At 44.3% G+C, this 13,005-nt stretch overlaps 1 protein-coding gene across 3 annotated transcripts in view; it reads right to left on the reverse strand.

Annotated features, from left to right (window-relative positions):
* Positions 1-713: 713 nt before the first annotated feature.
* The window catches only part of rai14 (retinoic acid induced 14), a 34,000-nt gene continuing 21,708 nt past the window's right edge, over positions 714-13,005 (reverse strand). The window contains exons 8-21 of one of the 3 annotated variants that reach the window (XM_030085184.1): positions 9,481-9,587; positions 9,213-9,397; positions 8,747-8,772; positions 8,294-8,380; positions 7,764-7,853; positions 7,462-7,596; positions 6,951-7,052; positions 5,128-5,823; positions 4,557-5,023; positions 4,180-4,348; positions 3,921-4,088; positions 3,655-3,813; positions 3,353-3,418; positions 714-2,761 (exon numbers count right to left, since the gene is read on the reverse strand). In XM_030085184.1, coding sequence (XP_029941044.1) covers positions 2,675-2,761; positions 3,353-3,418; positions 3,655-3,813; positions 3,921-4,088; positions 4,180-4,348; positions 4,557-5,023; positions 5,128-5,823; positions 6,951-7,052; positions 7,462-7,596; positions 7,764-7,853; positions 8,294-8,380; positions 8,747-8,772; positions 9,213-9,397; positions 9,481-9,587 — 2,544 coding nt within the window. In that variant the 3' untranslated portion in view covers positions 714-2,674. Of the gene's footprint in view, positions 2,762-3,352; positions 3,419-3,654; positions 3,814-3,920; positions 4,089-4,179; positions 4,349-4,556; positions 5,024-5,127; positions 5,824-6,950; positions 7,053-7,461; positions 7,600-7,763; positions 7,854-8,293; positions 8,381-8,746; positions 8,773-9,212; positions 9,398-9,480; positions 9,588-13,005 lie in introns of all 3 variants that reach the window. The other 2 variants (XM_030085183.1, XM_030085185.1) reach the window with 2 other exon arrangements.

The raw sequence follows: 13,005 nt of genomic DNA on the forward strand, positions 1-13,005 counted from the left end.
TTAAAAGAGAGGATCCTTCTGTCATGGATAGCCCAGCTGTGAAAATGTCTTCAATAATGATGGAATTAAACTCTTTCTCTGTCTCTCTCTTTTTTTTTTAAAGTCAGGACCTGGGATGTTGATGGTCTTTTGAACATTTGTTTAAAGCCAACCTGGAAGAGGAGCCTTCTCTTTTAATGCACATTGTCAAACAGCATTCCTCAAAGATGATTTCAGGTCCAGTGTATTTATTTATTGCTTCCTTTGAGACACTCACTCATTCACAAGAGAAACTTGTTTAAGACAGATATGCATGTGGCTACAAACGTACTGTGCAGTTTCATTCTACTTATACCCCATATTTTTTATTATTTTCCTTCAAAATGTTTCACTTGGATTTTCCCTTTTCAACCCAAATCGGAGTCCTCACTTCTACAGATGATCAGATCTAAAATAAATTGACTAGAAGTGAAAAGCTCGTTTTTTAAATCTGAGTGAAGGACACCAGTCCACCACAGGACAAACAACCAAAAAGCAGTCTAATGTTACCAAATAACCTCATCCACAGCCTGGGAAAATCCTGTGCAAGCACAGAGAGAACATGAAAACTTCAAAGGCCCTGAAACCCAACTTGTAATCAAACCTTTAACATCACAACAGGCTGTGTGTTGCTGTTATATAAGAGCTGCATCATTTTGGGTGTTGAACAAAACAAAGACACAAACAAAGCTACAGTATCTTGAAAATTTATTAAAGTTGGCAAACAAGCATTTTTTTTTTCTAGTCACTACAAAACCGTAAAGAAACAACAGACAGAAAAGTCGTTTCGTTGTTTTTCCCTTTCTTGGTACAAAACATTTCAGTCAAGGCCGAGAGAGACTCAGAAAATCACTGATGATGTTCAGCCGCCCAAAACATAGAGAGACATGCAAAGGCTTCAACTCAGGAGCAAAAACTAAAAATTCAAACCTTCCCGACTAAGAAATGAGGGGTCAATCGCTCATATTGATTGAAACCACTCCAGCGTAAGTGCTGCGTGTGTCTCCAGCAGTGTCGAGCAGAACATTGATCTCTCCGGGCTCCGAGGACAGCGACAAGGCAAAGGAGTGTGTGAACACAGTAACCGAGCCTGGAGACGACGCGGCCAGAGAAGTGCATCTGAAACGTGTTTCTGTACCGACAACGGAGAACCATGAACCTACAGAATAACTTCAATCGTGTGAATAAATTAAGAAGAAGGGAGCCTGGTGAAAAAATACTGACTGATGCAGGAGAACTTTCTTATAAAACTCAAATGTTTGATTTGACTTCTTTTCAAGTACAAAGAAAAGCCTGCAGGAGGAAATGTGGAGTCTTCCGGTCCGAACGTTGAGCCCACACTGGCGGACATCTGTGAGATTTGCAATGTTACCTTTCATATACTTAAGTAAACAGTTTTAGTGTACGTAAAATATGAATAATAATGAGAAAATGAACTAAGTCAGGTGTTACGATAACATAGTGTTGTTACACTCGGGGGGGAAAAAAGCTTCTCATTCACACAAAACTCACACGCCAGCAGAAATACAGTCTTCGAACCTCTTCAGTAATGTACAGTAACTTTAAGAAAACAGATATTTTCAGTAAAATATATATATTTTACACAGAGTGAAAATTCCAATAGAATATTTTTTTCTCTTGAGTCTTTAGAGAAGAGTGGGCCAAAAAACAAAACAAAAAAACATTCATGCATCATTAACAGGGCGAAACTTCAGATGCATCTCAAACAACTTAGAAGCTTCAATTTATTTTTACATTTTTCAGACAAACTGAAATATTTCAAGCATTTCGGTTGCATTTTTTAATACAATTCTAGAACATTCAAACCTGTTTTAGTTGACGTGCAGTCCAGTTTGATTTTGAACAGGTCGGACCAGTGAAATGGAGGAAGAGATAGTAAATACTAAATGTTCCCTTTGTCTGTCACTTTTTTTTGAACACTAAGTAAATTTTAACAAGGTTCCCTTGTGTGACTTATTTTTGATTTTTATAGATTGATACTATGCTAATGTACTAGCAATATGGTTTAAATTTTCACTGCGGCATCACTACTTAAAATGCTTTCTGTCATTTTGTGTACTGGAAGGAACCTTCAGGCAGGCTTGTTACAAATCATGAAAGTCAAAAATACAGCGTGCTTGAAACATTTTAGTTTCAATGTTTCGTTGTGGAAATGGCAGACAAAAGGCTTTTGAGATGCACCTGCATTTGAAATTTGACTAGAATAAGCATAAAAGATCTTGAGAGGATTTAAAGTAATACTAACACTGCTGTATCATAAAACAGATACTATTACCAGCATCACGGACGATGGTCTGATTTCACTAAGCGCACGTTGTAACAGAAACGCAGTGTGAGTGTGGTCGAACACATGAGCGGTCACACCTCTGCAGCTGCGTGGGATTTAAGGTTACGGCACATTTTAAGTGCTGACGTACGAATACTGAGAATCTTATCTGCTTGTGCCATTTTTGTAAAAAAAAAAAAACAAACTCTTCTTCCATCATGTCACAAAGGCAAAGACTGTAAACCAGTTTCTCATTTCCACCGATACTCGAGGTCTGTCCAGAGGCACCGCGTGTCGGGCTTTCCCGTCGTCGCTTTTCCCCCCAGAAAGACACGGTTGCTGATTGGAGGAGACGGCTCCCGCCGACTCTCAGCAGGCCTCCTTGGCCTGGCTTGGCACCTTGCACATCATCAGGATCTGCTTCAAGGCTTTCTGGACGTCCTCGTCCATCTGACCCTGAGGAGACACGAGCGCACACGCTGGCTGACTTAACCCGCCGAAAATAAAATGCATGTGGTTCCACACGTGAGCGCAGTCCAAATATTCGGGCTGTTCTGGTGAAGTGGCAGAAAAACATGTTTTTGTTGAAACTAAGTCGATACTGTGTTACAAAAGTGCGATCACAATACATAAATCTTGGGGGGAATTAAATAGGATGCAGTTCTGACTCGTGGAGGAGCAATAACTTTTATTTCTCTGCCTTCTGGAAGTTTACATCATCCGCAATCCAGAAGTTACGGCTTTGAGAAGAGCGCGTGCCAAATCCTGTCGGTGGTGACAGGGATGAAAGGATTCGATTTGATATATTTGGCTTGTTGTGTATTGGTTACAGAAAGTCAAGGCACTCTGGGAAATCTCAGCGGTGGGAAACTCGCTTCAATATAAACAACCAAAGTAAACAACTGAAGTTGGAGTAGTAATGGGAATGAAAACAATCTGCACTTAAGAGTTCTTTCCAGAAGAAGAAGTTTTCGTTTCAGTCTTGTTGGATTTTCTAATGAAAATTAAACGATTGACCGATTTCAAGAAGAAATGTGATGGATTTACCTGAACGGCGTAGAGGAGATGCATCCTGTAGACCGACACGATCTCTTCATGCTGCTTCTTTGACTCCTATAAATCCAACATGAAACAAACAGTGAAGGGAGTTTAACATCGGAGCACATTTTCACCCCTTTAGCAGCAGAATCAGACCAGGACTCGAACCGCCCACCGCAATCCTTTTGTTTTTTTCCTCCATCCCTTCTTAACTACATTTAACTTTAATTTAACGAAAAATCAGAGCGAGCTCCTGGAGAGGCGGATCATTTGAACGCATTGTTGTGAAATATTCCTGAAAAATCTCTTACGGCCAGCTGGAACTGCAGCTGCTTGATTTGCTGCTGCATCGTCTCCAGTTGCTGGGTTTGCTGCTGCCTCTTGGACGGAGAACACGAGGTGTAGGAAAGCTGGGACAGGCTGTTTAAGGCGTCCCTGAGTTTCCCCACCTCACGAGACAGGTCGTCTATCTGAAAGACGAAACGACGAAGATTTAAAAATAGCCAGAAACGTGAAATGAACTAATTATATCAGTGACGTACAGCAGAAGTGAATCTACATCCTGGTTACTACCGACCCTTTTGTTCTTCTCTCGCTCTGAGGCGACGTGATTCTCAACCAGCTGTTTGAGCTGAGAAACGGCATCCTGGGACTCGGCCAGTCTGGAGGTCAGCGTCTGGTTCTCCTTCTCCCTGGACATCAGCAGCTCCTGCAGGGCTTCGCGCTCTGCACGGTTGTCCCGGGCCTGAGACACAGAAAAGGACAGATTAACATGTCAAACTGTTTTAGTTGACTCTTCTCCTCTGTGGATGATGTCCTGCTGAGGTTTCTCCCACCTGCTGCCACGCGTCGGCGGCTTCCAGAGCCATCTCATCCTGCTTCCTGAGGGCCCCCTGGAGGAGCTGCGTCAGGTGGGCCACCTCGGCCTCCAGCTGCTCCCGCACCGTCTCGTGCTCCTGGCGTACGGCCGAGTCCTCGGTGGGGGCGTCCTTTTCTGCTGTCAGCCTGCGAAAGTGATGTGGAACGCACAGGAACACTGAAACGCCACTAAGTTTTGTAAATTTACAAGCAACAACTCCACAACAGAGCTACAGATATAAGAAAAAACGACTCGTTTACAAAACTTCTTGCGTGTTTTCACTGTATTTCTGAGAATTTCTGTGCTGGAAATCAGGAAAAAGCTGCACTTCCGACATTTTTCCTACTTTCCCACCTTTTCTGAAGCGCCTCCACATGCATGGTCTTCTGGTGCAGCTCGGCCCTCAAGGCTTCCGCCTCGCTCTCCAGCTCTTTGATGGCGTTCCCCAGAGATGACATGACCTGCGTGTGGTCGGCCAGGGCCACGGAGCTCTGGGCCTGGGCCTCCGCCTCCCGCCGCAGGAGCGCGATCTCCTCCTGAGTGGCCGCGAACTTCCCCTCCGTCTCCACCAGCAGCGCCTGCAGCTCCTCCACCTTCCCGCTCAGCATCCGGACCTGTTGATCGGCGGACGCGGACGAGGCCGCGCTGCTCTCGGCCAGCTGTTTCTGCGCGGCGCCCAGCTGGCTCTTGGTGTCGCTGAAGGAGTGCGAGAGCTCCAGCAGGCGGCGCTGCAGCCCGGAGATCACCTCGTTCAGCTCAGCCTTCATGTCCTCGAAGTCCTTGGCCGCTGCTTCGACGGGCACCGTGCCCCTCAGGGCCTCCTGGACGACCACAGAGAGCGAAATGCAGGTTGAATGACGGATGCTGCACGCTTCTGCAAAATGAAGTAATACGTGATAGGATGCAGGTATGAAAGTGGCCGTACCTGGAGCACTCTGACCTCCTCCTGCGCCTCCTTGTACAGCTCCTCGATCTGCGCTATCCTCTGCTCCTTGTCCTGAGCGCTCTGCTTCTCCTCGTCCGTCCTCCTCAGCGCCTCCTCCAGCTGTCGGATCCGTTCGCCCGCTCTGTCGTGCTCGGACCCCGTCTGCGCCAGCTGCGCCTTCAGCTGCTTCACTTCACGTTCCAGCGACGCTCGCCTCTGGACCCCCTGTCTCTCCGCCGGCTCGCCCTCCCCCACCTGGGCTCTCAGGGCCTCCGCCTCCTCCACGGCCTGGTGGTACCGCTCCTGGGTGTCTGTCAGCTTGGCCTGCAGCTCGGCCAGACTTCCCATCAGCTCCTCCTCCCTGGCTTTCTCCCGGACGCCCTCGTCGTCCTCCTGCTCTCTGATCCGCTCGGGTTTCAGCTGAGCCTGGAGCGAGCGGTTCTCCTTCCTGGTCTCCAGCAGCTTGGTCTGGACGCTCTCCAGCGCCTGCCTCAGCAGCCTGATCTCCTCTTTGCTCCCCCCTCGCCCGCCTTCGCCGTCGACCTCCTCCGCCCCGTCAGTCTGCTGCCCCGGGGAGGGGACGTGGGGAAGGGGCTCAAACTCATCCTGCGTGGAGTGGAAGGAGGAGTTGGAGGCCATGCTGTCGGGACGACTGCCGTCCTTCAGGTCCTCAGTGCCATGAAGGGTCGGATGTTTCTGTGAGTCGAGCGTGAAGAATCAACAGAGAGAGGAGGGGGCAACAATAAACATTTCAATTCAAATTTCTTATAAATACAGAAAATTCAACCCCACCCCCAGAAGGAGAGTTTGAAGCTCACTTCCTTCTCATTCAGCAACTTCTCACACGGCGGTGTCTACCACCAAGCAGCGACAAGTCCTTGTAATTTGACACCAGTCTCATCAGCATTTTACCTGCTGCTGTGCTTTGAGCTGGTCGTCATGCTCAGAAACACCCAACTCATCCACGACAAACTATACAAACATCTACACATATATAAACCATATTATTGAAGAGCTTGTCGTTTTTCTCATTTGAAAATCTCATATATATTATATAATATATTTAACAGGGATTTGTATGAAAGCCACAATGAAACATCAATATATAATGTCAGTTACAAAGCGACACATTGGCTAACCTGGCTGCTGTGGACTGTTTTAAAAGAGGCTCATTATTAAAATGACGATGATGACACTTAAAACTGTAAATAAGCATGAGTTTTTAACAAATAAGAATTTTACTGTATATAAGTGATTATTAGATTTACATCATGCGCGGAGAGTTAATGCTGGTTTATGAAAATATGTCGAGGCTTGATCCCATGTTTATTGACTTAACATAAATCTTGTTCTCTCTTTGATGAATAAATAACACTTAACCAGTAAACCTGCAAAAATGAGCTATTAGCATAAAATGTAATGTTTTGGGTCAGTTTTGGCTTTCTTTGTTTTTATTGTTGAATGAATGAAATATGAAACTTCATATTAAATCTTGAGGAAGAGTAAATACAAGCAGTGGAAACAAAGTGAAGCTACTTTTCCACTGTTCCTCTTCTCTCTTTCAATTCTCATTCTCAAGTTTCATGATGTACATAGCGCTCAAATGTATCTCTGTTACCAGAACTACACTCATAAAGACTACACTGTTTGCAGAGTACTTTGTTCATCTAATCTTATTTTTTTTATTTATTTACGGTAGTTAAAAATGTTTGCTTCTGACTGGAATGTGACCCAAATACACGGCGTGCAGCAGGTTCACTCCACTCCATTCAGCCGTTTGTTCATTGTTCCGCTGCGAAGCAGGAGTAGAAAGGACCACATACCTTTAGTTTGCTAGCGAGCTGCTGGTTCTCCAGAGTGAGAGCAGTAACCTTGGCTTGAAGCGCAGAAAGCAGAGCCGCGGATGCCGTGAAACTCTGTTCGCTCTGTCGACGGGCAGAAAGACACAGACACACACACACACACACACACACACACACACACACACACACACACATTACACAGAGAAGCATGAAGGCAACACCGAGGACCACTCGGAAAAAACAACACGAGTCGCGACATGTCTTAAGCTGAGGTTAGACCTCCTTCAAGAATGCTGATGGTGGAAAAGCAGCCCCGTTGTTTGTTTGAGTGCAGCTCTAACTAAGAACAGGACTTTCAGTAGGTGGTGTTGAGGATTTCCTGCATGCTTCTCATACTGAAAAACTGTTTGGAAAAAAGAAACCAACATGTAGGAATGTCTATCCACAAATATCCAGGAATGTTGGATTCTTTTCAACTACTGTGATCAAGCTTTTCTCACTGAACTGGAGTCACTGATTCGTCATTAATCACCTTTGTGTCCAGCTCGGGACCGGTCACCGTCTCCATCGTCTGCTTCAGGTCCTCGATGGTCTCCAGCAGCATGTTTCTCTCCTCGTGGAGTTTCTCCACCTCCTCTCTCAGCACCGTTCCTCTGGTCTCATCCTCCTCCTTGCCAGTGAGAGGTAGAGAACGAGGTGAGTGGTGGCGGGAAAAAAGGAAAAAAACAACACAGCAGCTGCGGGGGGCTTATACAGGATTAAGGCAGATGTTTAACTGGGATGGGAAACGATGATCTTTTGAGTTCTTTGTAATGTCTGGCGTTTGTGTATTACCTTATAGTTGAATCTTCTGGGAGTGTCACTTTTGTTGGACACAGGTGTGCCGGTGGACGTAACAACTGAAGGAGAGGAAGGTCCCGAGCTCTGCGGGGGGGCCAATTGATAGTTTTGGAATTAATAGTAGGCATGGACTGGAATCACGTCAATATAGAATAGAAAAAAATTCAAAATGTTTATTTTCTCTTGGCACACAAAACCAGACTAATTATTCATTACCAAAATGTACTGATTCAAAACCGGAATACTTTACTCCGGATGGCTTTGTTTTGTTTTTTTTTAATTACAAACCTATCATTACATAAAATGAATAAGTAAATGAGTGAATAAACCTGATATCCCATGAGGAAAAAATAATGAAAGAATTAAGAACAGGTTGACCCTCAGGCTGTAGTCAAAGTCCTCGGTTTAAAAAAAAACTGCACACATGCATTCATATTAATATAAAGAGTGGCACACCGATACAAGCCGACACACACACACAGACAACCACACACACACACACACATACAGAAGCATGCGTTTACCTGCAGTGGGCTAATAGGAGGCGGAGGTGCTTTTCGTTTTTTGGGAGTTGTGATCCGTTCATCACTTAGTTTAGCTACTTGATCATGCTGAGGAGGCAGAGGAGGAGGCGGAGAGGGAAGGGAAGGAGCCACAAAAAGAGAAAGAGAAAAAGATGGGATTCAGTGATGGTTAGTAAAGAGGTTCAATCAGCGAGTGCTACAGTAAGAACTGAGATTTGTTTTTCATAAATGGAAACCAAAGGATATCTTTGAAGCTGAGAAAATTGATGCTATGTGGCTATTGCAATTCATGTTAGTCTAAATTAGACTATTTCATATTCAGCTTTTTTAACATCGGAAATTTGATTAACTAGATCTAATTTCAGTCAGAGTTTTCATTTATAAGCAACTAATTGTATAATTTAACTTGTATTTAGAATTGGAAATGGCGAAGAAGAGGGACTGGCAGCGTACCTGTGGGCTTTTAGGGGATTTGGGATCTGGAAAAGAAAGACCAAAAAAATAAAAAATAAAAATCAGTACTTCATGCAGGTTCCTCCTCAATCTCGATTAAAAAAACAGGAGATAAATTCAAAGAAAACTTCCTGAGTAGACAGACATTTTCTACACAAGTTGCAGTGACATGACTGTGACTACAGATGGCAGCGTTGACTAGTTTTACAAATCTCCGTCTCACAAACAGCAGGTCACAAAGGTTTGTGTTGATCTTGTTGAGAACTTAATTAAAAAAAACCAAAAGATTTGAACATCTCCCACAGCTCTCACCTTACGGCGTGATTGAGACAATCTAGTAAATCTATAAATGTTCGTGAGACACTGAGTGGATTAACTGCTCTGTTAATACAACTGATGCAGTGAATGCAATATTGTAAATACACACACGGATTCATGCAAGTGTATTGTGTGTTTTTGCTCTCACCTATGGCCAGATATTTATTCAGAGCTGTCATGAGGGCCGCTTTCGCCTCTGTGTTGCTTGACAGCTTAGCATAGTGTAACACGTCGTGGCCGTTTGAATCCACAGCTGCCAGGTCGGCCCCCCGCTGAGCCACGAGGTCTGCAACGGACACCGCGCTGGACTCTGCTGCGAGCATCAAGGCGGTCCTGCAGAAGCACAGAGACGCAGGTAAGGCGTGAGCGGGAGTGCGCGCCGATCGCCGAGTCGCCTTCACGGGCGCGGCGTTTACCTGCCGCTGCTGTCAGAAGTGTTGATTTCAGCACCGCAGTCCAACAGAGCGCTGCACACCTCAGCATGGCCGTGTTTGGCCGACAGCAGCAGAGGCGTGAAGCCTTCCTTTGGAGACAGAATATAAACAAAAAAAATATTAGACATGTCCACACACACCTTATCTTGTTAGACCACAGAATGTGGACTTTGACACGGAGCACGGTAACTTCGCATCAGTGTGGTGAGAGAAATCTCAGATGTCTGTGAAAAAAGGGTGGAAACGTATTTCCCACCAGCTGAACAACAAGGCCAACATTCGTCCCCTTTCTGCGGGGCCGTATGTTTTATTTACAGCGAGAGAAACACGAGCAAAGGGAAAAATCCCCAAAGTGACACAACCGCTGGTTTAAACTCAGCTGGGGTTATTACACAGCTGGCAGGCAGCAGCAGTATTTCAGTAACCACATCAGGACGGATGAACCCTAACCCTAAGCATGACCCTTCACCTAACCTTCACCCCCTATTACCTCAATCCAGCCGGAAGAGCTGATTGGCTGAGACTGTTGAGGGTGGTGTTGAGCTGCGGCATTGAGGAGCATGAAGGAAATATCAAAACTCACTGTGACTTCGGAGCGCATGAAGACACAGTTTCTATCGTCTAGTATCTGGAACAGACTTTCTCACATCATGTGAACTGTTACCAGTGAAAACAAGAAGTGAAAAAAAAAGGAGCCGTGTCCAGCGAAAGAAAAAAGTAGGGAGGGGAAAAAAAAGTGTGTCAGCATAGTTGTGTGTTTTATATTACAAGGCTGCTGCTTCCACACCACAAAGAACTAAACTATGTTCTGGTTCCCTCCGAGCCCCACTGAAGACTTTACCAGCTCCGGGCCTGCTCTGCCTTTCTGTTCCTCTGGAATCTGTAAGACGGCATAATTTGGTTTTGGTCTGGCTAATCCATCCAGCATGTGTGGCTGCATGTGGGGGCACAGGTGTATCACTGCTCATTCCTTCACACGTGACGCGACTTATGTTTCTGACTTGCCGTCCGCTGGTTTTAAAGCTCGATTGCCCAAATTTGGGCAACAGTGAAAAAGCCTGGGCAGGCCTGAAGTGAGGACAGAGTCATGGCAATCGGGGGGGGGAAACAGACAAGCATACCCTTTTTTTTCTTAAATGTTTAAATGTAAATGCTCTCTTTGTGGAGCAGTGATGTCAATACGCACATTTACAGAGGTGCAGCTAGTTTCTAAGCCTGCAGACTTCTGTGAGGAGCCGTGTCTCTCCATCATCTATTCATGTTCACCAGATGATGTTTTCAGTATTTCCCTCCTTCAACACACCGCACTGAAATGGATAATGTGAATATCAATATCCTGCTTTTTAAATACAGTCGCGTGTGACGCAGCAGGTAGAGCTTATATTTATCCCAGCGGCCCTCTCATCAGCTCTCATTCACCATTTATTCAAAGTGGCACAAATACCAGAGCGGTTCATGTGATGGGTTTTATTTTGAGAAGCACAAAACTTAACAAGCTAGTATACAAAGTGTTTTTGTTTTCTTCATGGAAAAAAGCAAGTGAAATCACAGAAAAGGTTTGTGCAAAATCAAGCTCCACTTTAAAGGTACTTGAAACTACGACCCTGAATTGAGTGAAGCAGATGTTTTTTGTTTTTTTTTTTGTTTTCCTTTCCCACTGCAACTCCTAACAAGATCTCCACTTCCATGCTGGGAATAATTGCTACAAACTCCATCATTGTGCCACTAAACAATAAAGCACTGGTGAAACTAATTAGGGCGCGCACCAAGCTTCTTGCTGGTGGACTGTTTACGGATGCTGAAGTGTACCGGCTCAGGGCTGACTCATGTTTTAATTTGTACCATATTGTCTTGAATATAAGCAGTAATTTCACCGTGCAAGACTTTCAGGGTGGTAAATCGTCAGAGGACAGACCGACACAGTCTGCTTTCATGAACCCCTTTCGGATAATGCGACTCAAGGTTTGCTTTAAATCGAATCGCTTTCAGTGGACTGTCGGTTCAAAGGTTCTCCAGTAAAGTATGATTATCCCACAGCCCCTTTTTAGAGTATTCAGATCTGTTAGGTAAACGTATCAACACTACAATGCAATATTATTTCTTTCAGATTGCAAATCCAGCATTGAAACCATTACTTAAGTAGCTTTGGGATCAAGGATCTATGTAGCGCAGAACCACTTGATAACTGAAAATCTCGGTGGTTTCATAACCCAGGAATGAGTCCTTCATACTTTCAGTGGGAGCCAAGACAATTCTGCACCTCCACGTTTGTACTGAGCTCAAAAACTGTTTCTCAGCAGGGTCTTTTAGTTTTTTTGTGTTTTTAACAGGTTTGAGGAAGGAGGTTTATCACTTTGTAGTCGCTTCCAATTTGTGTCTGTTTTGGAGAAAGACGCTGTATTATGAAAGACTGCTTCAGTATGAAAGAATAAAACTGCACATTTTTTCGAATTACAAGCGTCTAATATCGCTTGTCAAAAAAATGCGAGAATAAAAAATTGAAGTTCTGTCTGCAAAGATGCATTTATTCAGGGAAGCCAGTGAATCACAAGGCCGAGTTCATGAGTTGAGTCAAGGCTGAGCTTTTTTTCATGTTGGAGGAATTTGCAGTATTTCATTCCAAAAAGAACACGCAAGGTTTGAAGGAACATACAGCCACAGTCACTGAGCAGGACTGAAATGTGTATATCGACAGTAATATGTTTCAGATGACTCCGAGGTCCACAGTCTGTACATCCCCTCAGAGGGAAAACGCAGTGTGAACCTCTCACTCTCACACACACACACACCCACACACACACACACACACACACGATTAGAGATGGAAAAGTAAATCCTGTTCAGTGAAACCGTCTCACATTCAACAGTTTGAGATTACTCTACTAATGTGATGGACATCTATCATAAGTAGAAAATCAATAAAACGCATGTTTAAAGTGTAAAACACCCAGATTAGTTCAAGTCTATGAGATTTCTAAAAGCACAGATTATTTCTTTCAAGAATTTCCCAGTAGATGCTACATTTTATGGGTTTTTTCCAGAGACTTTAGCAGTCTGGTGTTTTACCTCCCAAATGATGCAGCATTGATAATTCAGACTGTATTGGTGATGACGTCTGCTTCAATGAACTGAAATCAGCAAGAGTGACCTCATCCTGCACATTAGTTATATATGCTACAGGAGCAGATCCAGTTTTTTAAATCGTGTGTGTGTGTTGGATGGTCTCGAGGACGTCATTTTAAAATTGTGATTCCTATCTGTAATTCGATGGTCACGCTGAGGCATTCCTGGGGTTTATTGTGACGAGCATGTGGGCGTAAAGCTCGAGTTCCCTTTTGCTTTTCTGTCTCAGTGATCTTGATTCCAAAAACTAAGAGAGGAGAATGAACATCAAAGTAAAATCCATCTCATTTATGTTAGTTGTTGAAGGAGAAATTGAACGAGCAACAACAACGTTTCTTCTCTCTCACTTGCTTTATGGCGTTTTAAAAAAAAGTCAAACAACTT

Source organism: Salarias fasciatus (assembly GCF_902148845.1).
Source record: "Salarias fasciatus chromosome 7 unlocalized genomic scaffold, fSalaFa1.1 super_scaffold_4, whole genome shotgun sequence".
NCBI lineage: Eukaryota > Metazoa > Chordata > Actinopteri > Blenniiformes > Blenniidae > Salarias > Salarias fasciatus.